The sequence below is a fragment of the Phaethon aethereus genome, assembly GCF_964289735.1.
Source record: "Phaethon aethereus genome assembly, chromosome: 1".
Taxonomy (NCBI): Eukaryota; Metazoa; Chordata; class Aves; order Phaethontiformes; family Phaethontidae; genus Phaethon; species Phaethon aethereus.
In genome coordinates this window covers 96227673-96254020 of record NC_138575.1, presented here as the reverse complement: position 1 = coordinate 96254020, position 26348 = coordinate 96227673, and the positions used below count along the sequence as shown (strand labels likewise).

Sequence of the window (26348 nt, the reverse complement as noted above, 5' to 3'; positions counted from 1 at the left end):
GGCGTATAGAAAGCAAGTGTTTTTCAGTAACTTATCCTAGAAAGCCAAACTGGGGGAGAGGGGAAACAGAAAAGTTGTCAAAGACAACTTTTTGAAAGACTTCATGAATACTTGATGCTTATGTATTTGGGTGGCACAGTCCTCAAGGAAGAAAAAAAAAAGTTACTACAACAGGACAAAAGTCTCTTTTCCACTCGCTAAAAGCAGGGGAACTAGCCAGTTTTTACATTTCATTGTCATTCAGTCGGTCTCCGTTAAATGCTACAATTCTATCCTCTCAGGACCAAGTGTATCTGCATGAGACACACTGTAACTTTCAAGTCCAGTTAAAAAGTACCCAGGTAGTCTCAAAGGAATGTATCTTCCATTTTTCTTCATCAAACAGCCTGCTACAAGTAGAAATTATACACAAATTCATACAAACTAGGAACAATTTGCAAGCTCAGTGATATACAACACTATTCAGAAAAAAACAAACTTGTTTTATATACAGACAGACTAGCTGCTAAGTGCATTATTTAAATTGCTGCATGCAAATAGGAGAATCTGATTGCTAAGGAACTTAACTATAAAACAAATAGTTAGGCTTCTGCAATTTAACAAGGACTTCTCAAGTATTTGCTGAAAGATATTTGGGTTTTAGAAGCAGCAAAATAAAATTTGAAGTGTTAATGCCTTCTTGCTTTGTGGTGTAAGAACACTTCTGGAGATGTAAATACGGTAAAATCCTAACTTAGACAGCCAGTTCACAGGGACTCAACTTAAGCATGACCTTGCTTCTTTTAAGGAAATGAAAGCAGAATTAGGCCAATGTTCAGTACCTTAAAAAAATTCCATCCTTGCCACACATACTTTGTTTTACAAAATAGCACCACACAAGAAGAGTCACCACAAAACAACCACATACAAACAAACAAAAAACCACACCACAAAAAACCCCAAACAAACCCAAACCCCAAACATTAGAGTTCTGCATTCATTCAGCAGCTAAACCTCCCATTCATTTAAAAGACAGTTTTTAGGTACTAAAAACACAGTTGTGACCATTAAGCTCAGTTCATGGAAAAAGGCAGAAACATAAGTTTACTTATTGTCATTAACAAGGCATTGCCTTGTGTTTCTCTTCTGTAAAGTTATCTAACAAAGAGGAACCAATACAATACCTTAAAAAAACCCACTCAAATATAAAAAGTGAACAGGTCCACTTTTATGATCTTCTTTTCCCTTTCCAAATACCAGCTGGAACACTATCAAATATTACATACAGTAGAAAAAAATGCATTCTTGATTACAAGGAAGATTGAAAGGTGTAAACTATAAAAATGATTGGGAGAAAACTGAAACTATATCACCAACTCTTTTATGACTGCTATCACAGACTAAGCCTGAAAACACAGGTAAATACATTTCTACCTTCCCCCTTGTCCCTACCTTCAGAAAAAGCAGGCAAAAGAGTAATTTCTGCCATAGGCTATCTGAAAGAGGTTTGCATGTGCCAATGACCTCATTTGTGGCAAAACTAGTTGTGTGGCACAGTTTAAATAGTTACTTTGAGCTATATTTAGCTGATTTTTCTGAAGCAAACTAAGGAACTAATGCTTAAACTGTACTCACAGCCAAGCTGACAACATTTGCCTGACAAATAACCATTAGTAACCTCTTCCTCAGCACTGGAGGATCAGCCCCAGACAAAGTCCAACAGACAAGCTTTCCTTCTACAAAGTACATTCTTCTGGTGAACATGAAGCCTTGCAAAAGGGAAATGCTGAGAGACATACACTGTTAATACAGGAAAGTTTCAGACATGGATTTTCATATATTAGGCCTTCTGATTCCTTTATGAAATTTCCATCATCTCCAAAGGGAGCTGTGCATCCCTATCCAGGTAAAAGGATATTACATACCTAAATTAAGAAAACTTTATACAAAGAAGAGTAAATGTTAAGCCATATATTAAACTATGATATTTCCATACCAGGATTCTTTGAGAGCTCAAAGCCAACTGAAAGAAGCCATTTTTAAGTATGCCTCCAGTTTGATTCCTTATTTTTCCACTCTATCGCCTATTATGTCTTTGCTTGTATTTTAATGGTCAGGATGAAAGTATTTTGCGTATATACAAACTAATTACATTTAACCCTGTAAAAACTAATCCTAAACTTCATATGTCTACAATTTCTGTATGTTTAGGCTACTCATCTTCTACACATGCAAGATACTTTTCAGAATATAAAAAAAAATCTTTCATATTTCACAGCTTCCCCAAAAAAGCAAGATAAAGCTGATTATATGTTGGTACACACTTAACTGTACCTTCATAAAATCACTTTTGGATATACAGGTTACATATTAAAAAAAGCCAATGGTTGACCTAGGCATTAGTTAAAATAAGTTGTCTTGTGTTTGTGTTTGCAAGCTCTCATAACAGCAGAAATGTCAAGAAACATCAAGGGTTTCCACGGAAAATTAAATTTCACCAAGTTTTCCCCGTTTGACACCTCCAAAATTCAAAGTTGTTTCTCCTCTAATTCAGCAGCAAAAGTGACAATAATACAAAATAGCAAAATATGGATGTTCCCTCAATGCCTTCAGTAAGTGAAACATTTTTATCCAGACAGTGGTCTAGTTTCTCCCAGCCCTTGCATATGCTAACACAGCACTCTGCCACAAAAGAGAATTTATTGTGTTATTACACCTAACCACTGTCATCAGAGCGTAAAGGTCCAGCAACTCTTTCACAGACAAATAGTTTCCCTCTCAAAACTCAAAGGAAGTCTCTTTAAAGGTTTACACAAGTTTTTTGGTTTTTGTGTTTTTGTTTTTTAAATTGAATCAAAGAGCCAAATCCTATGAACTACAGAGATATCCAGGCATGGCAGATTTAAATCCAAGTTTACAAGCCTTCAGAGAAGAAGGGTACGATCATGTAGCCTACACGCTTCTTTGCACAGTTAATTAAATGTTGTGATACATTAATGCACGTGTACCACTTTCAATACCCAAGCACACTCAAGCTCTAATTATGAATATGGTTATGCGACAAATGTACTGTAACTAGACTTGAGTTAGAGAGATAGCACACTAAGAATCTACCACCTCAGTTATTGGGTTTTTGTTTTGTTGTTTTTTTAATGGTCTCATGTATGCAAGGCACAGTCAAATGTCAGCTTGACTGCAATGACTGCTCTTTTGAGAAGTTAGTGCCCTAGAACTTATTTTTTGGGGGGTGGGGAAAAAGAGATGATGGCTACTCTCTACACAGAGGCCAACTTTATTCCAAGGTGAACTTCACCACTGGACAGATGGCTGGTACAAGTCCAACACACCATTAATGTTCCAAACAAAAGCTATTTTGAGGCCTCAAGCAGATACTGGCCTCATGGCAAACTCCTGAATAGTGGTAAATTTCAGCTCAGAACCTAAAGTAGACAAGCAAAGCTTGTCAAAAGCTGATTTTGTTAATCTTTTAACAAAAATTAAATTTTACATGGTAACAGAGCTATAAGAGTCACCTTAAAACAGTAGTAGTTGATTTTAACGACACTATAGCACCAGAGGTTAACCTGTGGATTCAGAGAATTTATTATATGCATGTGCCTTTATATATGAGAAGTTAATATTAGCAAACTATTGAAACACTTGCCTTCCAGTGCACATTGCCAAATGCACTATTAGCAAAACTGAACTGACCCCCAGAAGTCACAACATCACTTTTATTTTACTAGTGTCCATCACAAAACAGACTTCCTTTGCCACTTTTGTGGTATACTAAGATACCTGATCTTTTTCCATTAAAAAAACAACATAGCAATGGCTAGCCAAGATACAAACCCTATTGCTTGCCCAGTGTTTAAGTGGAAAGCATAGCCTAGGTAACTTTGCACATTTGCCAACAGGGAAGAAATACAGTTTTTTATCCACTTCTAATTAGAATGTCAAATACTGGACATACAGAGGAAAAAATGAACAAAAAACCCAACAGAGATGTCAAGAAATAGTTTTAAGTCATGGTATTTGCTTTTAATATTTATACCTGTAGACAGAAGTAGTTGTGATCCAGGAAATGCACTAATGTCTTGAAAGCCACACAGATCCAAATCCCACAATGACATTAGCATCCTTGTGGAAGCAAAAGATATTTCACCAATCTGCTGCTGTAACACAGCAGTGCAGTCTTGGAAACTATGCTCCCAAATCACATGCCCTTTTTAAATTCTTATTTAGTAAAGGCTGCTACTGGTTCCACTTTGAGTCTTACCTGAGAAAGCAGGGAAATTCAACCCCAGGGCAAAGGTCAAAATTTGTTTGAAAATCCCTAAGGTCTGAATCCTGTAAGTCCTTATTTCAGCATGTATGTAAATGACCTAATTTCGAGCCAGCAAATTCAAGTAAATGACAAAAAGAAGTCACTGACTTGGACGCTGGTTTCACCTTTGAAACACTGACCAGACTACTCTTGTTAAAGTCAAAAGAAGTCTGAGAGGCAACTGCTTTCATCTTTCTCATCAGGCTGTATCCATATACAGCACATGCTTGACTCCATTTCTTCCTATATTGTTTCCACTGTTTGCAAAGTAAGAACTCAATTCTGCTTTTAAGAAAAAAATTCAAAGACATACTAACAGATTTATGGAAGGGAATTTACAGCAAACACCACCCCCCAACATCCCCAATTTTCAGAATTAATTTAATGGAAGCCAGTTATTAGGATATCAGTTTTATGTTTGAAAATAAAGTGCATAATGACTGTCACTGAGAACTTTGCTGATTTCAAGTAGTATAGTTAGTGTCAGTTCTCAGCAACACCAAAAAAAAAAAAACTAATTAAGACATAAATTAGTAACATGAGTCAAAATGTGAAACAGCACACATTAAAAATAAGTTTTGTATAGATGGCAAAAAGAAAAGAGAAAGGGAAGCGAAACAGAATCCCTTGTCCTTTGTGGAACTGGGCCTACTATACAGCTATCCCAACATGCAGTATCTGAAATGAAGAATCACAGTCTGTTTGCTTCCCTTCTACTATTCCTGAATTCAGTTTGCAGCTTTCTGGTGTCTGACTGATTTCACCTCGGGCAGGGGAAGATGTCTCTTGAGGGAGATCTAGAGAGATCATGTCAAACGAAGAATCTTGGTTTTCTGCTGAAACAGGGATTTGTGGCCAGCTACCCTCTGTTTCCTCATTGCAACTGGTCCCTTCATCAGCCTCTTCCAGTTGCTGAACAGATTTCAAATACTGTTGTATTAGTCTGTTGTCCTGCTCATTACCAGAGCTCTCTTTACTTTGCTCACATTCTCCATGGCCATCCTCTACATCTGAGGAATATGCTGAAAAATAATTGCCACATTGCTTGACAGTTTCCACTGAAAGAGAGCTCTCAGTTCCTTCCATTAAACTCTTTTCAGAGCTACACAAGTCACCAGCGCGAGTCTGATCAGCCATGCAAGAATGAAAACCAGAATCTGGAAACTGCAACAAAGACTTTTCCTGAAGAACATCACTAGCTGGAACTAACCAAGCAGAACTAACATCTGGGGGGGTTTCTTGCTCAAATGGGGATGATTGAATAGGTGGTTCGGATGGACAGAAGGTACTGGCTGAAGGTATCCCAGGTTGCCAAGTGGCACCTAAATTTTGTGTCACTGAAAGCTGCCATTGTTGAAGGGATTTAACCTGAAAAGTATAGAGAAAATTTCATTATGAAATGCGATTAAGAAACTACTTCGCTTTATAGAGTATTTCTTACTATCAGCAACAAAGCTCTAATATAAAATTTAAGACAAAGTGAACTAACAAAAGGTTTGCTATACCTTTAGGGAAAATATGTTCTCCCTGCTGTTAAATAATGCCTTTTAAACCTAGGTGCCCAACACTGACACTGCACACAAGCCTCCCAATTCAAGTACTTGAAGAAAAAGGAATCTGCTCTTAAAAGCAGAAAGGATGGGGAACCTTTATGAACTAACTCATGCTTAAGAAAACAGTTGATCTTATTTTTGGAAGAACAGCTTATTAAAAGAGGTATTAATAACTTTTCTACTTTAGAAATAAGTTGCTCACAAGCAACATTGATTGACACCATTTTGTTTGCCCTGGGCATCTTAGCAGTCACATCATTCTTCACAACTCTGCTACATTTATTTAGCTTCCTTTGCATTTTGTCCTCCTCCTCACACCAGGCTATAAATTAGCCTTTTGTAACAAAACCAGTGTTATTGTGTTAATATTTCTGAATGTTATTTTCTCCCAAAATATCTAATACAATTAGATTCTAAAAAGCCATGCAAGTCACCACTGGAAAAAAAATTAACCATATTGACTATCTCTTCAGGATTTACAGTATGAAAAAATTCCTTTCAAATTCATATGTAAGCAGAAAAATAAGAGGACTAAAGCTATTTACCTGGTTCCAAAGAAATCTGACAGCTTCGTCCTGTACAAGCCTCTGAATCTTATCTTCCTCTCTTTCTTTCCTTAGTCTGCAAGAACACACATCCAAATTTATGCAGCTTAAATAAGCAACATTTGGGTAACAAGATCAACAAGAATACACAAAAATGCCTACTTATATAAAAGCACTCTTGAAAGATACAGCAGAGCCTAACATTAAGGCATTACTGTAGTCTGGCTTGCCATCAATATCTAGCTGCTGACTTCAAGTTTCTTTTTCAGAGTTACATTAAGATGTGCTGCAGCACATTTACTGACTTGCTAATACGTTAAGTGTCTTTTTGTAAACTGAACCTGAGCTCTTCATTTTAAGTAGACGTGCTTCTTCTTCCCTGCACAAAAAAACCCTAAACAAACCCAAAATAGTGCATCTTCACTTCAAATTATGCTTTCCCAAACTGAAATCACTTGGATGTAGGTATGATGTGTAAGCATTGGGAGTTTCTAGAGGTTCACTGAAGGCTTAGCTTGATCCACAGAAACTTTGTTGCTTGTGTTAGTAAAGAGCCTGTCAGTCGGACAGTTCCCAGGCTGATCCTGGAAGATATTAACTAAACCTGCAATTTATATCTTACAAATTGAAGAACTTTGATAATGATATCCTCCAAACAGGGATTCATAGGATGAAAAAAACCCAGAACCAAGCACAGAATCACATTTTAAAATTGTATCATGCAAGGTAGAGAGAGAATTATCCTTTTCACCAGTAACAGAGGAATGACTTTCAATATGGACACTTCATTTACAGACTCTGTAATTGCTAGGAGGCAAGTGAAAAAAGTGTCACACTTCGCAGTGTCTATTTTGGTTATAGTGTGAAACACGCAAGTCCTGCTAATAGAGGAACAGAAAAATTTATTCTAACCCAACTCACTCACAGAAGGCACTTTGAGAGTATGAATCTGCTTATCTCACAGGAAGCAATGCTCTACTGTATTCACAGTTTCTTAGTACTGATGCTAGGTTCTACAGTGAGTAGCTACATCAAGACCCACTTATACCTGTCCTGAAATATCCTAGAATGATGGTTATTATTCATTCAGATTTGAAAATATACCACATGTCCTCAACTTACTTTTCTATTTCAGCTGTTAAGCAAATGATATGCTCCTGCATTCTGCTTAGTCGAATTTCATACCGCACTTCCTTGGCTCGGGGATGGTAGTTCCTTGTGTAAAATCCTCTCCAACAGGCTTGAAGCCTCGTAGCTGCTTTTGTCATTCTTTGCAGTTCATCAGTGCCTTGATCGACAACAGCTAATGAATCAGAACTTTCTCCTGCCATCTGGTCAGGACAGAGAGTTGTAACTCCCGATTCAGCACCTACTGAGGTGCTGGGGTTACTATGCAGAACTTGGTCTTCAGAAGATGCTGAACTGTTGCTAGTATTAGCAGTCAGGTTAGCTGTTACCGGACCAGGAGAAGGCAACACCACACTCTCTTTGATATTCTCTTGAGTTTCCACACTTCCCACCCCACTGTTGGAGTGCTCTCTTGTAACACATGAAACTTCTTGCTTGTTAGCTGTTTCTCCGCTACTAGCATCTCTCACACATTTGATCACTGTATCATCATCTTCTAGGCCCAAACTGATTCCATGTAGCTTCAGGTCTGAAGTAGGAGACACTGGAGACAATCCCGAAGCAACTGGCATGAAAGTAGACTCTGAGGATAAAAGGCTGCTGTTTAGTTTGTCTTCATCTGTCTGTATATCTTCAAGGTATAGCTCCTTCTGAAAACTTCTTTCAAGAAAAGCGTTCTTCACTGCATATGAATGATCATCATTTGCACTTGGTCCAACCCAAGAATTCTTCTGGATGATAGGTTCTAGACAGGCAAAAAGCCATATTCAAAAGTGTCATAGTATTTCGATAACATATCTTCTTTTAATTCATAGGAATTCACAATTTGCCTTAGATAGTTAGAACCTGGGTGTGTAAGGAGATCTCAAATGCTAGTCATGATAAGCATTATTTCCACATAACAATAAAGAGACTAACTACTTATCACAGTAACATCCACAAACTTTGCAAATACTGGGTACAACAACTTGCAGAAACTGCCTCCCCTTGAAGAAGTTACACTTTTATCAGATGGAACAGTCAAAGTAATAACTCTTTAGTTTTTTAGATTGTGTTTTTCACCTAATGATCTTACTGGCATTTCAAGACATGAATAAACACGGAATGTATCTTTACAAAACAAAGTATAACTTCAGTTGAAAATCTCAAAAAAAAAAAATCAATAGAATAAAATAATAACAGGGCCTTGTTCTGAAATACTCTTCACAGTTATCTATGCTTAAAAAAAAAATTATTTCCACAGGTTAGATTGCAGGTACAGATTAGCTTCTTACCACTTTTAAGAACTATTTGTGGTGGCTGGGCTGGACTGCTGTGTCCATAAGTAACTGGCAGTGTTTTGTTGGGAGTAGAAGATGTAGGTGGTCCTTCATTCTGGTTTTGATGCATCAGCTGCCTCTGGTGAAGCCTAAGGACAGAGTGCCAACAGATTTTATATTTCTCTTAAATTTTTTGGTACAGAAGACATCTAAAAGAAACTATCAACTACTTTAAAGGAAACAAATGATCAAACCATTCTAAAACAAGAGGCTAGTTATGCAGATCCCTATACCTACAAGACATTATCAGGACTACTCACAAAGTAGGGGATTGCACAGACTGCTCCTTCTTCCTGCCCCTTTTTCTTTGTTACATGTATAAAAACATCCAACACGCAATGCTGACTATAGACAGAAAACCATTAAGTATTTCTACACACAAGGAAGGTATGCAGATAGTTTAAGCATCTACTGCAGGATACATTATGCTTGTATGAATAGAGGAGTTTCAGGAATGGAGGGAGTGTCTTTTACACTTGAAAAAGACTGAATCAAGGAAAGCGTATCCCAGTTACTAGAGGGACAAAATCCTAATGCAAATCAACAAACATTGCCACAAGCATAAAATCAGTCTTTACAAATTGAGAAAACACAGTTTATTTCAGTCCAGCTAAACTCAAAGATCATAAGGTAGAGGCCAGCAAGTCAAATTGCCTTAAAAATCATGTATGTGTGTGCATATATATCTATGGGGATTTTGAGGGCTTGGTTTTTTGATGAGGGTTTTTTGTTTTGTTTTGTGGTTTGTTTTTGTGTTGTGGGGTCTTTTGTTTGTTTGGGGTTTGTTTTTTTTGTTGTTGTTGTTTTGGGTTTGGGGTTTGAGGGGTTTTTTTGAGAGTTATATTTTGCAAGTCAACTTCCCGAATTTTCCCCAGAAACATCATGTGAATGTCAGAGCACTTAGCTGGAAATTCCAATGTCAATATATTTTTATTGTACCTTCTCCTCTGAAATGGCCGCAACATTTCTATAATTTCCTCCTGGAGATCAGTCTACACTGATAAAGCATGCAATAGCTCCTTTCAGATGTTCCCAAGTTTCCAGTCCTTTTGATGAGATGCTGCCCTTCTGCTTATGACAATACTTTTGCTCCCCAAGCTCTCTACCCACACTATGCCATTTAGTGTAGCCTGCTCCTTTGAGCTGAGTCTTTTGCTCTGATCTTTCTGCAACAAAAAAGTTTGTCAATAGGTCCTGGGGAATAGGGATACCTGTATTGTTATGTTTTCTGGCTTTTAATTCCAATTAGTTCACCTTTTCATGGGAGGAAAGTGCACTGCAGTAACTCTCCTGATCTACTTGCATAGACCTCAGCAAAACTGCTACTGCTGGCAGAACCAGCAGACTCTATACAGGCCCCTCCTGACAGAGCCAAGGTGCCAGACACAGAGATCAAGTGCATCACTGGGAACAGTGTCCCTCAAAGGACAATCTTAACTTCAAAACCAAGAAAAAACACACTAACTACAAAAAAGCACCTAATACGCCAGTGTACCACAATAGTCTTCATTTACAATTAAAGTTAATCTAAGCTCCTTTTTGAGGTTTTCCTCACTTTCTCTGTGGTGAGAAAAAATAAGTCTCAGTAGGTAATCACAGTCCTAACACAAATCACCTTCAACATCCTACAAAGTACAGACTGAAAAATATAGAGAATTTGCCCCTAGATGGCCCAGCAAGCAGGAAAGCACTCCTGCTGTCTTGCCTCTCATTGCCCTCTAAGACACATCCTGTACTTCCATTCTGTACTTCCATTACTCTTCCCATCTCCAGCCCTCACTGTTGCTTTGAAATACTTGAAAGGAAGTGCTATTATAGCTAACACATAATAAGACATACAATTATGTTCTCAATTATATTCTCTAACAATAGAGAAACAGGAAGTTCTCACCTTTGCTTGCTCAGTATTTTTTCCAGTTTGGCATCCTCTTCAGTCTGGAGACCGTACATAGATATAAGAGGACAAACAGTAGCCAAGTACTGGACTAGCTGAACGTGCTGCCCAGGTCGGTATGATCTTCCTTTACCTTGACTGTAGAGCCATTCTGCTTTCAAACTGTTAGGAAGGGGGAAAATGGTCACCATTAATGCATAGCACAAAACCCCTAACTCTCCTTCAATTACCTACTAGAAAGTGGGTACCCAAGAGCTAATCTACAAATCTAATCAAAACTTGGAACATGAGCAGTGCCCAGCAGAACTAGGAATTTCATTATCAGACTAAAGTATTCCTCACATAAACATGGATGAAACAAACAAAAAAACACCCAAACAACTCTGACCAACACTGTGAAGTCTCTGCTTTATCTGTGTGTAGTCTTTGAGCACTGAAAATGCATTTGTGTCAGCAAATTTATCAGCAAAGCTTTCACAGAAACAGAAAAGTTTAGACAAACATGCAGAATAGCCGTAGGGAGAAAAATCTTGCTGAAAGTATTCAACAACTGAAATTTGTTTTTAAATTAAATGCTCTTCAGTCTGAGAACATTTAATATAATATACCTATATATGACAAAGCAGTTAATACAGACAACTCCATTAATCATGGGAAAAAAAAAAATCTAGAATTCTTACAGGCAACTTTTTGGGGAAGTCATAGTATGTTATAATGAAACAGAAACAGGACTGGTTTACCTTCGACCAAAAAGGCAGCTTTTTATTCTAGAAACGGGGCAAGAAAACATCAATGTCCTGGAATATGTTAATGTATTTGACTAGAATGTGTTTATACTGGATAATATTTATGTTTGGACTGTTCTGATGTCACGAACTTTAAGACGACATCTCTACTGTCATACAGATATCATAGGGATATAATGACCATAATGATACAGTAACAAGTGATTTGAACAAAATAATATCTGACTAATTGATACAAAAAATGACAAATGTAGAAATTCACAGGCAAATCAGGCCCTTTATAAAAGGGCACATTTGAGCTTCCCCCAAGACAAAAGCCTTAGCATCTGCTGATTGTCTCATTCTGCAAAGTCAAAGAGGCTATAAGCTTGGAAGGGGTAACAGACCATTGATAAATTGCAACCACAGTCTTGCTTTGTAAAAGTGGTACTGTGTGCTGAGTAACAAAATGAAAGCCTAACTTTATACTTCTACTTAAATATTTAGCTTGTGATCTTACATAATAATTCCAGTATAACAGATGAAAAATTTAGCAAAAGCAGCAATGTTAATTGGCCTGTATCTCATATGGCCATTAACAGTACAAACAGCATTTCAGATCATTAACACTTCTCCCTTTTTTTATTATACAAAAATGCAATTTCAGCCTAGACAAACTTCATTTAATAATTTTAGAGATTTAATACTATCACATCACCTTTCCTTCTGAGAAATCACGTATCCGTCAAGAACTTTAAGGTTCAGACACCAGCTGACTATATATGGCCTGTAGTCAAAGCCAGGGATAGAAGGTGTGGCCATCACACAAGGATTGTTCATAATTGACAACTGTTCCAATTGACAAAGAGAGGCCAGGAAAGAAACCTTGAGAAAACAAGATATATTTGTTAACAGAACCCATGAAATGCTTACAAGAGTGTACCACATTTCTCCTAGTTACAGCTAGATGTCTCACACAAAACAACATAATTACAAATACAAGGAAAATCACGTTTGCTTTTTTAAAATGAACATCTTCAAAGGACCTTCTATCAACTATTGCCATTTTCCCCATTAATTTTGTAGGTACTACAGCCCTTGGAAAGTACTAGCTTCTCATAAAATCTGGGAATGGAGCCTTATGTACAGAAAGGTATAGTATTTCTATGATTCCAGTTCACTACAACAGGCATTGAGATTCTGACAAAAAAAGTTGGCAAGCCAAAAATCTAGAGAAACACTGTCCTGTTTTGAAGAGAAACGTATTACCAAAATAAGATTCTTCTTCCAGCATTGAAGTCCAACAGTTTTGGCTGCCACTTATATTTTAAAAAACCCAAACAAAACAATAAAGAAAAAAAAAAATCACAGGCAAAATATTTGTTTCTCTTACATGGTGTTTGATAAATAGATAAAATAAGACACGGGCCCAAAAAATGTTCAGTTTCAACAGCTGCAATTCAAATCTCTGTTCTAAACACAGCAGCTGCAGAAGCCCTCTGCAGCAGTTAAGCAGCTCAGCTTTCAAACTTCAGACGATCATGAAAAGCTCTCTATGAATTTAGTCCTCAAAGTATATGCTGACATTCTTGAATAATATAGACACATAAAATAAAAAAGGCAAAGTCTCTTTCAAGGACAAATTTTAAAAGGTATCACCTAGCTTGTGCAGCTAACGCAAGTATAGTTATTTTGTATGAACTACTAAAAGTTACTTCTATCAACATGTGTTGTTTCAAAGAAGAGAGACCATTTTCAGTTGCATCCTCAAAAGAATTATCCAACTATCTGCTTTCAGTCTACCTAAAGACAAGGTGATATATCTTCTATGTCTTACCTCATTTAAGTCTCTGATTTCATTTTCTGCCAAAGAAAAAACAGTCAGATTCTGAGGTAGGCAAACAGGGGCAGTGCGAAGTGAAGTTATAATATTTCCATGCAGCAACAGAGTCTACAAAATAAAAATACAGTGACAAAATATATGTTTGATCAAATCCCCCACATTTTTTGTTCCGGCAATACCTGCAGAATACACACTAAAGAACTATGAAAATTAAGTCTTTCTGGTATCATCAAAACTATTTTTGTTTATCCCAGCAAGTGAAAACTAATTTTTATATTTTAGAGTAAAATCTTCTCATTTTAAAATGCAGAACTGAAGTATAGTTACAGTTACAAAAAACATATTTGGAAATATTTTTTCTCTACAGTGTTTATGCTGAAAGAGTTAACACTATGTTTTGTCTTGATTCATGACATGAGACAAGAGAACTGAGAGCTATGAACAAGATCTCACCATGTTATCTTTATCAAAATCATTACAGTGGTTATAGAAAAATCACTGCCTCAGTTCCTGTATCTTGAAAGCAAGGACAAGAATTCTTACATGCTTCCCTCTAGAAAGTAAAGTGATTAATTAAAATACTTTAAGAGCTATTGTTTGAATAATGAATGCTTTAAAAGGCAGCGATTTTCAAAGCTAATTTCTTTATGCAGAGAATGTAACAAAACCAGAGATAAAACAGCATCTACCTTCAGCGATGTAAGTTTGGAGAGATCACCTAATTGGGCTATGTTATTGTCTGACAAATCAAGATGCTGAAGAGAGAGACAGGAATTGATTTGTTCAATGGCCTACAAAAATAAACAAGTAAGTTACACACAGTAACTTTTTCAGTCATTAAATAAAACCAGGTATCAATAATTATAAATTATTTTGAAAGCTAAAAAGCACCAGATAAATGACCCAAAACAAAAACAATGTTTTTACAGAGTTTCGTTTTAAAGATTATAATTATTTTCCTGTTTTGGGGACTACTTCCCAATTCTCATTACATTTTGGGTTTTTTCCTAGACAATTCTTGTCCAAAATTTGCCCTCTTCATAAACCAATAGACACAAAACTTCAACATTTCTTCCAATCAAAACCAGAAACATATTCAGATTTCTTTGCAGCATTTTCCAAATTTCTGTAACACTAGATTCTGGAAAATGTATAAATACATTAATACTTTACCTTAAGGTTATTTCCTGCCAAGTTCAGCCATTCCAGGTGCACCAAATCCTTCAGCCCTTCCACATACCCAATACTATTATGAGGCAAGTTTAACACTCGGAGCTTAGTCAGTTTTGCTACACCCATCATTCGCACCAAACGATTGCTGGCTACAGAGAGCTGCAGATTGACACACAAATGAAAGAAACAGTTTTAACTATTAAACTGCACAGACAGAAAAGGCTTTTATTTTTAGTGGTTAAAAATTTAATCCAACAGGAACTTCTTCAATATACGTATTACATTTTCAAGCAAATAATACAGACACAAAAAAGTGCAAGAGCCAGGAAATAAATTACTGATCAAAGAAAGTAGTCTTCACAACTCACTCTGCAAACTTAAGAGGACATCTTCCTCCTAGCAATAGCTAAATAAAGGAGAACGCATGAGGAATTGTGCCATATGAAAATAAAACTTTAAAGTCAGAATTCCTAAATCATGGTGCAAATTGTTGCATCATTCCTGCTGTAAAATCATACTAACTGTCAGCATGGCAAAGGGCAAAATATATTTCACATGATTCTCAAAAAAGTCCTGTGCTAACAGGAGTGTCAATCACAAACCTTTTAAAGGATAAATCCTGACTAGACATACACTTTAATAACATGACCACCAAGGTGGCAGACTGGTGAAGGTTTGTTGTAGCTCAAACCCCACCTCTCCTATCTCAGTTTAGGTTGTCTCTAGAAGCTATTAGGTGAATTCAAGTCTATCTGGAGGCAGCTGCAGCGATAACTAACATGGACTTGTATAGCTTTGCCCCAAAGGGATTAACTGATTTTTTGCAAGCACCATGCCCACCCTTAACATTGTTATAACTAATACCCTCATGAACTTAAAGGGACTGTTACTAGTATTAAAATTAGTGATGGGACTGTTACTAGTATTAAAATTAGTGATAAGCACTAGCAACATCAGGGCCCAACACAAATCAATAGGTTAACAAGACCACAGAGATCCCTCCCACTTCACTTTTTTTTTTAATTTGCTATTTCTATTTTAACTGAATCCATATGGCTTTTTTTTTCTTCTTGTAAATTAGAGCTACTCATCTTCTTCCTTTGTGAAGAGTTATGAAACCCAAAAGGGGAGGAGAGACCCGTATGTATGTCTGTGTGTTTATCTTTTCTCTGTGTAATTGTAAAACAAAGTTATTTTTAAGGTTACAAATCTCAAGTACTCAAAAGCTAACAAGTATCAAAATTTGGGTTATCAAGTGACTTTTCTAAGTGTTCTTATGATACCACCCCCCATTAGGATTTATTTAGTTCATTTTTAGTTACCTAGGTAACTAGCAAAACAGCCTCCCCCACTATCAACTGTAAAGCTACACTGAAAACAAAGCTTTCTATTTTAGTTAGCCATCATTTATTTTCCTATGAAGACAGTAACTGCTAACTTACCTCAATTATGTAATATGGCCTTAAAGCAGAAGTATTTTGATTAGAGTCGCAGTACCATTATTTCATAGCAAATTCAAGTCAAGTAACACTGACCTGCATCAGATTCCTGCATTTCTCCAAGTGTTCCAATTTAATTATCTGGTTTTTGTCCAGAATCAGAGTGTGAGTATCAGCATCACAGGGTAAGGTTGGACCCAGTTTTTGCAATCCTTGACCTGACCAGTTGACTACCAAGCCTTAGAAGAAAAAAAAAAAAAAGGGGGGGGGGGGGGGGGAAGCACCCCAAAGTCAACACTTTACATATCGGAACATGCACTGAAAAAGCAAAGTAAGGTAAACAATTTGTTTTATAACACATGCAGCTAATTTGCAAATACAAATGAACTTTCTTTTCTATGTAAAACTGACACAAATTACTTCAGACCAAACACATTAGAATAACTGATGCAGTTACTGGAAGATACGGATTCCAGTCCCCATCTCAGTAAAGAATTCTGGTGCAGTTCTGGGAAATCAGTAACAAATCCTCTGAAGTGGGAAGCAGAGGGAAATTTTGGTAGCTAAATTTAAAGGTGGGATGCTCAAGCCCCAAGTTTCAAAACCCCTAAATTTTTTAATTCTTCAAAGTTTTAAACAGCTTGACAACTACTTATCTATGTGTAGGCACTATCTAAATTCCTGCTTCCTAGCACACATCTGTAGGATCATACTCCACACACAACAGCAATCATACCTGTCACTAAAAGAAAAATTTAAAACAGGAAGGGGTCTGGGAAAAGGCTAAGCAACATCTACCCTTTCATCAATCAGAATGTGGGAAACCTGTTGAGAATGCAAACCTATAAACTTCACCTTCCTGGAGAGTTTATCAAACACCCTGCTAAAATATTTGAAGATCAGGGTACTTTATATGTGAAATGCCCATGTGACAGTCTTCAGCTTGAGGAAAAGAAAAATAACATTAACCTACACCATTTTTTAAAAAAGGCAATCTAGGTACAAACTCAACATGGACATTTCAGCCTGTGAAACCAAACTGACCTCTCTGCTGCCAGAATTTGAGTGCTTAAAATTCAGAGAAGAAACAAACTTAAGATTCAACCCTCCCTCTAAAATTTCCAATCAGATATGTTAAGGTATGCTTCCTTTTAGCAGTTTGGCTGCTGCAAAACCTAATCTCAGGTATTTAACTCATTGGGCAGGGAATGTGTCTAATTCAAAGCCAATATTCCACTCCAGGACTTCGCTGGCCAAATCCTTCAGTGCATCTCACCCTAGGATTTTGGTGCTTGTGTCTTCAAATTGTATTGATAGGCTAAACATTACATATTCCAGCAAAGTATCTAGTGAAAAGTCAGAACAAAGAACCTATTCATATAGCCATACCACAGTACAGGTAGCATTTGGGCAGGAGCAAATGGTAAATATGCTAGCATATCATTTAATTAATGGAACACACAATTAAAATATTCTATGCAAAAACTGTTACAATATAAGATTAAGAGGAAGACATTTGCCATCAACAGGGAACTTGAATCACTGGGTATGGGTACCCATGGTGACACCTGCTAAAAATAATTTTCATATATTAAGCCTCTGCTGTGTTTTACATACACACACCATTCTAGTACTTGCTCCTCTCTTACTATCTGCTCAGTAAATAATGCTACCTTTTTCAGCAGCATGTTCCAGAATAGTGTTCTTATGCTAACATGCTCTATACATTAACATTCATACAGTTTGCAGGCTTTTAGGGTTCAGTTATGCTAAGGATGGACACAAACGTTTTTGGCGTGCCATTCTTTCAACTAGAGAATACATTTTTCTAAGCAGTGTCTCTGTTGACATTTATTACATTTCCATTGCTTCTCAAATCCACAGCCACCCCAAGAGCTCTGAAGAGCAGCAAGGCCAAGGCAGCAGTACCAGAAATAGTCACACACCTGTCTTCGCATGTTTAGGGAGAAGGTACTGCATGTTTCTCACTTAAGTAGCCACCTCTGCAACCATCTGGATGCTTTAACTAAATAAAGAAATTTTGCATCTTCCCGTTTATCCAAGGGCTTGTTACAAAACTTTGCAACTGGCCCGTGCTGACCGAGGAGAGAGGCTAGGATGCACAGTATAGAATTACAAGAGTAATTTTTTATTTTATTTTAAAAACTTTTATTCATGCACATGAAGTGTCCCATTCAAATGAAGGCACCCTGAATGTGATTTTACACGTGGTTCTTATATCTTTATAGTGTTCAGGTACAACATGACCCGACTAATCGCTACTTAACACACGTTACCATTTGCAGAACTCTATTTCTATGGCATTGTTATCCACCTGCATCTCTATTGATCTAGAAAACCCTAGAGTCAGTCTTGCTATAGTTACTTAGTTATGACACCAGATAATGGGAGGGTTTCACAGAGGTGTTGGAGGGGCTAGGATATTGATGTTATCATCTCAGGTATCCTTTATCCTTCATGGACAGCTTTAAGATTCCGAGAATCAAAAGACCGTATCAGCGTAAGGAGGCAGAACTTTGCTTTTTCTTGTTATGAGCTGGGGTCCTTTAGTTTGCTTACTAAAGTACAGTTATTCAGTATACAATGTAAAGTATATAAATACATATATTAAGAAAGTTAATGCAATTTCACACTATAACGACTAATTAGTATAATAGTTAGGGAATGAGATTGGCTCTTAGTACCTAGAAGAAAAATTTTTTGAACTGCTCATTACTCATTTGGCAGGTATGTACATCAATAGACACAATGAGGTTCCCATCTCAAAGACTCACAATTTTTGTTCAGGCCTCTGCCCGCTCACTGAGGCCTTAAGCCTCCAATGCCAGACTTGCACCATCCTGTCAGACACAGCTGCAGGAAGCAAGAAACTGCGCCCTCAGAGGAGGGCGCCGACCCCCAAGGTCTCTCTACCCTCCACTGTAGGAAAAAGGGGCTTATTTCAACTCCTGGCCTACCTCCTGCAAGGATGCGGGCAAGTCCCTCCTTAGGGACCCGGGCCTCAGCGGGATGGACGGCTTCTCTCCGCGCCCCCCGCCCATGTCCAGAGCCAAACCCGCTGCTGGGCGGAGACCCCTCCCGCAGGGCGGGCTGCCCGAGCGCGGGAAGCCGCGCCGACGCCACTCTCCTCGCTCCCCACTTTCCTGACCGCTTACAGCCCCACTTGCGGACCTCCGGAACCAGCCGTAAGCGGGTAGGAGAGCGGAGAAGGGAGCAGCCAAGCCGCCCTCTCACCCCGGAAAGGAGGGGGCGCGCCCTCCCCACCCCCCCAGCGCCGCCCCAGCTTCCCCTCAGCCGCGGCTCCCCGCACCCCATCGCCTGCTCACCCTCAACAAGGGCCGCAGGGTCTTTCGGGACTTGTAGTCCGAACCCCCAGCCCGCGGCCAGCGCGCGCCTGCCCCCGCACTACAGCTCCCACAGTGCGCTGCGCAACACCACCTCTCAGCGGCACACAAGGGAGACCCAAACAAGCCCTCGACAGCAAAACGCCCGGCCGGCCCCCAACACCTGCACCGCGGCCGTGCAGCCCCCGTTGGCTAGCTGCCTCCACGGCTCCCCTTACCCCCTCCAGCCGGCGAGACAGCCTCCGTCCTCTCTGCAACCCCCGTCGCCGCCATGCTTCCCGCTTGCCAACGCCGCCAAGCAACCGAGTGCCGGACGCCGATTGGCTGCCTTACTCCGCGAAGGGAAAATCGTGTCTTTTAGTTTCGGTAGGACAGAAGGCTCCGCATATGAAGCTGCCCAGAGGAATTATAACCGAACAGTGGAAAGCCCGGCCGCTGAGCGCGCTCCCGCACGGAGCCCTGCGCGCCCGCCTCTCTAGTCGGGAAGACGCTGTCCGCCCCGCCCCGCCCCGCCCCGCTCCGCTCCCCTCCCCTCCCGTCAGGCGCTGCGCGGGGTTAGCATCCCGGCGTGCTGCGCGCGGCGCACAGAACGCCGTTTCCCGTCATCCTCTCTTCCTCTTGGACCCGGCCGCCGACTTGTCTCGGAGCTGCCGCCATCATGAAGTAAGAGCCTTGGCGGCTCCCCCTTGCCCCAATCCGGGGCCATCCGCCGCGGGCAGGCCGCCGAAGGGCCGCGCCTTCCTCCTCCCCTATCCCGCTCTCTCCCCTGACTTTTCTTTCCCGCACAGGGTCGAGCTGTGCAGCTTCAGCGGGTACAAGATCTACCCGGGCCATGGACGCCGCTACGCCCGCACCGACGGCAAGGTGAGGCGGGGGAGGCCAGGGCGAGCCCCGCGGGAAGGGGGCAGCCGCGGTGCCGGGCGCGAGGCCTGAGGGAGAGGCCAGCGCCGTGCTGGGGGAAGCGAAGGCCGCGCACTGGAGGCGTAGTGGGGAACTTGGTGTTGCCCGCGGTCTCCGGTGACGTTGCTGTTGCGTCTGCCTGAACAGCTCGTGTCGAGCCGTCTGAGAATAGCATCGCTGTCCGGATGTCACAATTACCGTCAGATCTGGTCGGCGGGAGAAGTGTGCTTGTGCTGTAGCTTGGGATTTTGAGTCGGGTTTTAGGTTGTGGTTTGGGAAGCGTGTCTTACAGCATCTGGTCTAAAGCACCAAAGGTGTGTGGAAAATGCTAATGGGACATACTGCCTCTAAGGCTGAAGCAAACAACTGGACTTGCAAATAACTTGGGTACGGCTCATTGGGCTAAAGTAGGGAGGAGAGCCCTTTCAGGCTGTCATATCTCATACAGGTAGGACTGTCATAAATAACACTATTCATATCTACAAAAGGAGGGTTTATGTTTTGGATATCCTAGTACAGTTGTCTTGCTGTACAGAATCTCCTGGGAATTTGTGCATGCTTCAAATTTAATTATATGGCTTGTAATAAAGCAGCCTGATAATTCTGCCTGTTACTCTGGGCCAGAAGGTTAGTGTAACTATGCAAGAAGGAATGGGGTGGAATATGTCTCTTGTGTGTTCCTTATGCAAAGTTTTGACTTGCATACACATACAGGAAGTGCATGGTTACTTGAGGACAGACATTTGAAAAGTATGATGCTGGATACAACTATTCATGCTGCGCCCAGAGTACAATGTGGCAATGGGTGTTAAGTGGTAATTTGAGATTTCCTCAGAAAAATTGAGCTGCTTCACTGTGTTAAGAAAATAAAACCTGTAACATTAGGCTTTACTGTGAGGGAACTAAAGTAGGCCTGGAAAATTCCTTATAATGGAATGCCTGGTAAGACATGGTTTTAATTGATGCAACAAAATTCCAAACTTTAAAATTATGTTCTGAAATTTTTGGATCATTAAAGCTGTGTAAAGAAATACAAAAACATTACTGTTGAAAAAAATCACTGAATCAAAGAATCACTTAATATGTTAATGCAAACTGTAACAATGTCTGTCATAGAAACAAAGCTTACACGAAAAACTTTACTTTCCCAGGTATTTCAGTTCTTGAATGCAAAATGTGAGTCTGCATTCCTTTCCAAGAGAAACCCCCGTCAAATCAACTGGACTGTTCTGTATAGGCGTAAACACAAGAAAGGACAGTCAGTAAGTAAAAGTTTTCCACTAGAAGTTGTGGTCTCGTAGAATAGAGGTAACTTGAGTGTACTGGTGTTTAGCAGAAGCATGACCCATATAACAAGGATGAAGACTGGCCAGTAATGGTGTAAATGCGTTTACATGAGTTTACATGTTGCTTTATGAAAGCTTGCTTTATGCTTTATGAAAGGTAGCCAGTTCATCAAAAGTGTTATATTGTATTATATCACTTCTTTGAGGGCTCGTGCAGAGCCACGGTAGGTTCAGTTGATTTTAACACTTGTATGAACGGCATATGTTTTAAAAAAAATGAGTTTTACGGAAGGTGGGAAATGCTGTTTAATATGTAGACTTTCTACGAGTTTGGACTTGTAAACTTCCTGAATGGCAATAGCATAGAGTTCTGAAAATCTGGTGGATCGGATTTCCAAACAGATGATTTGGGAATTAAAGGGTGGGGGAACTTTTCACATACCCTCCTCGTAAACTTTGGGCTATAACTTAGTAGGAGGTCTTTCCTATGTAGTTGTCATTGCATGAAAAAGGTAAACTAATAAGGCACGTAGGGTGAGGTATTGTCAGTGCTCTTACTTAAACTGGCGCAGCAAAAGACCATTTAGAAAGACTTAAATATGTGTTAAGTCAGTGTTTTTACCAGTTTGGAGAAGGGAAGTTGATGCTGGATGGCTTACACTGCTGCCCAGCACTGTGATTCCACTTGAAACAGGTGGGAAGTGTCTTCATTTCAGAAGATTCCATCAAATCAGACTTTATCCCTCATTGTGAGGTGGTTTTTTTTTTCCTGGGAGTCAGCAGACGGTTGAACTTCTGACATTTTCCAAAACCATTCTTTCTATACCTTGCAAAGGAGAAGACATTGTTCTTTTTTAGCTATTCATCTGCTTTGGCAAATCAAGAAATCAGTTATCTCCAAAGTGAGGAGTAAAATTCTACTTCTGTATACAGTTTTATAATAGCTTCAATCTTAAAAGCAGCTTGTTTCTATAATTGTCTTTAGCCTTTTACTTAATGTCTTTTTATACTAATTGTCTTCATTTTCTGTGTTTTAGGAAGAGATACAAAAGAAGCGCACGCGTCGTGCTGTTAAGTTTCAGAGGGCTATCACTGGTGCATCTTTAGCTGAGATTATGGCTAAACGAAATCAGAAGCCCGAAGTACGAAAGGCGCAGAGGGAACAAGCTATTAGGTGAGATATTGGAGATAAATTGAGTTATCCCAGGCTTTTCAAAGTTTATTAATGCTTTTCATACAAGAGCATAAACTCCAGAGGAGCTCTGTGTTTTATAAGCTTTTTTGGTTTGGTGGTTTTGTGATTTGGTTTTTTTAAGTTAGTATATTTGGACGTAATGGTGAGTAATCTCAACAAGAGATAGCGTCAGAGAAGGGTCTCTTCTTGCCTTCTCCCTTTGTGAAAATACTGCTTTTGTCACATACAGTCCTGCTGTCTCTGTAAGTAGTCTGCCTAGTGGGTAATGAATGCAGAGGATAAACCTGAAATAATGCGTTATTTTCTTGATCTTAGGAAGTTCTTACAGTGTCGAGACAAGGAAACAGTGAATGGCAGACACGAATAACTGTTACTCTTTTTCTGTGAATTAACAGGGCTGCAAAAGAAGCCAAGAAGGCTAAGCAGGCAACCAAGAAAACAGCTGTTTCTGCTGCAAAGGTGAGATGCAATAGGTAGATAGAAATCATGAAATGGAATATACCGTCTTGTAACACAACATTCTGTTGCAGCACTTAACTGGAAATTCCCATTTGTGTTTGGAAGAAGCATTTGCTTATCTATATTGATCTCGAAGCACCTTGACCAAGCTTTTGTACTGAAGTTAAACATCCACAATCAGCTGAATAGAATGAACCTCTTTTACGGAAGAAATAAATGTTACAGTAAAACAACTTTCTGACTATATGTCAGAGGTGTTTGGTAGCTAAAAACTTGTCTGGATGTGACACTTCACTATCTAGGAACTTGGTACAATACATTGATGAATGTTAATGCCCATTTCATTATTACTTGTGAATTAATACCATACCATATGTTGGCATCATACGTGTAACAAACTGTTAACATGATTCTAATCTGATAGATTGTAATTCTAATCTGAACTGATCTAAATTGCCTAATTTCTGTCAAGAATCTTAAATACACAGGAATGCTTTCAGGACTGCAGATAAATTGCTTCTCTTTGCTCATACTTTACTGTTTCTCTACAGGCCCCTACAAAGGCAGCACCAAAGCAGAAGATTGTGAAACCAGTGAAGGTTTCTGCTCCCCGTGTTGGTGGAAAGCGCTAACTTGCCAAACTGTTAGTCATGCTGAATAAACATCTGACTAACTTTCATAACTTGTGCCATGTTCTCTTCAACTGTGTGAGATATACTGAAGAGAATTATCTATGAAATAACCATGTCTGGTTTTGCAGACTGAAAAACATCTTCTTGCCATAAACATTTGGTTTCTTAGACAATCTGCTGTATTAGCACACATTTTGTAAGTTTTTAAGGAATGACCCATGTGGCAGGGAAGATGGAGCTGGTGTTTGAGAAGCTGTTCTTACCTGAAGGACAAAACAGCACTTGAGTACGAGTTTATTCCGCGTCTACGTCAGAAGGCATAAAAAGAGGTTTCTGAGTTCAGAGATGCAAACTAAAGGCTGCGTGAAGCAGTACCATCAGTAAGTGACTTAAAAAGGCTAGTGCACATCTTGTGTTGTGGAACGCATGTAGCAAGATGTTGCAGAAGATAAAATGAGAAATAGATTTTAAAAAGGGAATGGATGGTTTCACACACCACATGGCTGTTACATGCAATGATTCAGTGGCAATTCCTGGGTCAGGAAGTAATAAAACCATGGATTGCTGGAAGCCATTGTCTGGGAAAGGATGGCTGTAAAGGTCCTGCCATGCACTCATTCACTAAACTAAATGGGTTTCTTGACCCAGTATGGCCCTTCTTCTGCAATTACGATCTGATGAACAGCATTTGCAACATTCAGAACAGGCTGAATGAGCTTCACATGCAGCTGATGATATACATTTAGGTTCATATTTAACTTCCAGAATGCAGATAGGGGTTCCCTGTTAGCTTTGAAAGTTTGCTTTGTTACCTTACTACACTAGTCAAGAAAGCAGCTGTCTTTGTAGTTTTGCTTCCTGTGGATCTCCTACGCTTCAAAAACACAATGGTGGTAATAGCCTCTTTGGGTTATAGGTTATATTTTGAGCTATATACTTTGTTTCAGGTTTATTAATAACATAAATACAGGCCTGGATGAAGGTTGCGACCCACTTAAAATAAGTAGCTTGATTACATTAGTGGAATTTGCACCATTATCTTCCAAACAATTATGCTTTTTGCTGTAAAAAAAAAAAAAGAAAGCCTATGAGCTACTCATGTTTACAATTAAAATGGAAGGCTTTTAAACTGGTTAGCAGACTTGAAAGAGCCAGCAACTGGAGGAGAAAAGAGAGGAAGGAAAGCTGCTTGTTGTTACAGGGAAAAGAATTTTTAATCATTTAAGGCTGAAAACACCAGTGAAAGTTACCTATGCTAGTGACAGCTGTGCAAAAACATGATGACTATGTAAAATCATGATTATATCAGCATCTTGTATAAAGCACCCAATACACTGCATGTATGCTTGTGAAAGCCTTCAGCTAAAAAGCTGAAAGTGAAGATGAGCTTTGACAATCTGCTTGAAATACCATTAATGATACATAGGAATGGATTGTCAGATATGACTAATCAGTCAATTATTTGTTAATGCTTTGAAGTTTGCAGGCTTTGGGTGCCTGGTGTTACTGCAGAGATGCACAGAAATGCTTTAAGATTGCTATTCCTTGCTGTTCATTCCCAAGTTCTGACTGATATGGTGAGATGGACTAAAGAATAACAGCCCATCAGGTTAATCCTCTCACAAGCTATGCTTTGAGTGAGGCAGGCTGTTCAGAGCAGGGCGTTAACCTGGTGTAACTGCACATTCATCTCAAACAGATATAATGCAGTGAATCAACACAAAGTAATAAAGTCCTTGCATTTACCTAATGCAATGTAATTCATCCTCTATTAAATATTTATCACTAAAAATGGAATACTTAAATTTTTCATAGGCACACAGAATAATTTAGGTGAAAAACGACCTCCAGAGGTCATCTAATCCAACCCCTTCCTCAAAGTATGTCTATTTAGATCAGGTTGCTCAGGGCTGGTATGCAGCAGTGTCTTGACCAGCACCAGACAAAGGTTCCACAACCTCTTAGGGCAACCTGTTTCAGTATTTGACCACCACTATTTTTAAAAAAAAAGATTAAAAAAATCCTTATATATAACTAGAATTCCCTGTGTTCTAACATGTGCCTGTTGCCTATTGCTATGCAACTCTGAGAAGAGTTTGCCTTCATCTTCTCTGTATCCTCTGTATCCTGCAGCTATGGACAGCAGCAAGGTCATCACATGAGCCTTCCCTTTTTAAGGCTGAAAAAGCCTGGCTCTTGACCTCACCTTGTCCGTCATACTCTGATCTTTACAGCCTTCCGCTGGACTCGCTCCATCCGGTCAGTATCTTTGTATTTGGGGGAATCGCAGTACTCCAGATGCCGCGTTGCAAGTACGTACGGGGAAGGGCTGCTGCTGGCTACCGCTCCTGCCTGGGCGTAGAGGCATCCCGTGACTGCTCCGTTTTGTCTCTCTGTTAACGGGTGTCAAACAAAATCAGGTCAGAACTGGGACAAGGAAAACCTGCAGTTGATGTTCAAAAGATTTTCTTTCTTTCCTTTTACAAACAAAAGAGAGCGCACTCAACGCGCCGAGACGCTGCCGCTGTACCACCCTGCCTGCGCTGGTGTAGCTGTCACCAGCCGCAACGTGAAACCACACTTCCA

General features: G+C 39.4%; 2 protein-coding genes across 2 annotated transcripts; one reads left to right on the top strand and one right to left on the bottom strand.

Moving 5' to 3' along the window:
- Positions 1-4501: 4501 nt before the first annotated feature.
- Positions 4502-19563, bottom strand: CEP97 (centrosomal protein 97; the record flags this gene model as incomplete). Its single annotated transcript, XM_082006014.1, has 11 exons — positions 4502-5674; positions 6405-6480; positions 7527-8277; positions 8807-8940; positions 10743-10907; positions 12189-12355; positions 13308-13421; positions 14003-14104; positions 14487-14645; positions 16022-16164; positions 19509-19563. 11 exons carry the CDS (start codon positions 19561-19563, stop codon positions 4958-4960), a joined length of 2583 nt encoding a protein of 860 aa, XP_081862140.1. The 3' UTR covers positions 4502-4957.
- A 114-nt stretch (positions 19564-19677) lies between these two features.
- On the top strand, positions 19678-23804 carry RPL24 (ribosomal protein L24; the record flags this gene model as incomplete). The annotated part of the gene is made up of 5 exons (XM_082006637.1): positions 19678-20154; positions 21342-21452; positions 22514-22650; positions 23067-23130; positions 23682-23804. 5 exons carry the CDS (start codon positions 19678-19680, stop codon positions 23760-23762), a joined length of 870 nt encoding a protein of 289 aa, XP_081862763.1. The 3' UTR covers positions 23763-23804.
- Positions 23805-26348: the final 2544 nt, after the last annotated feature.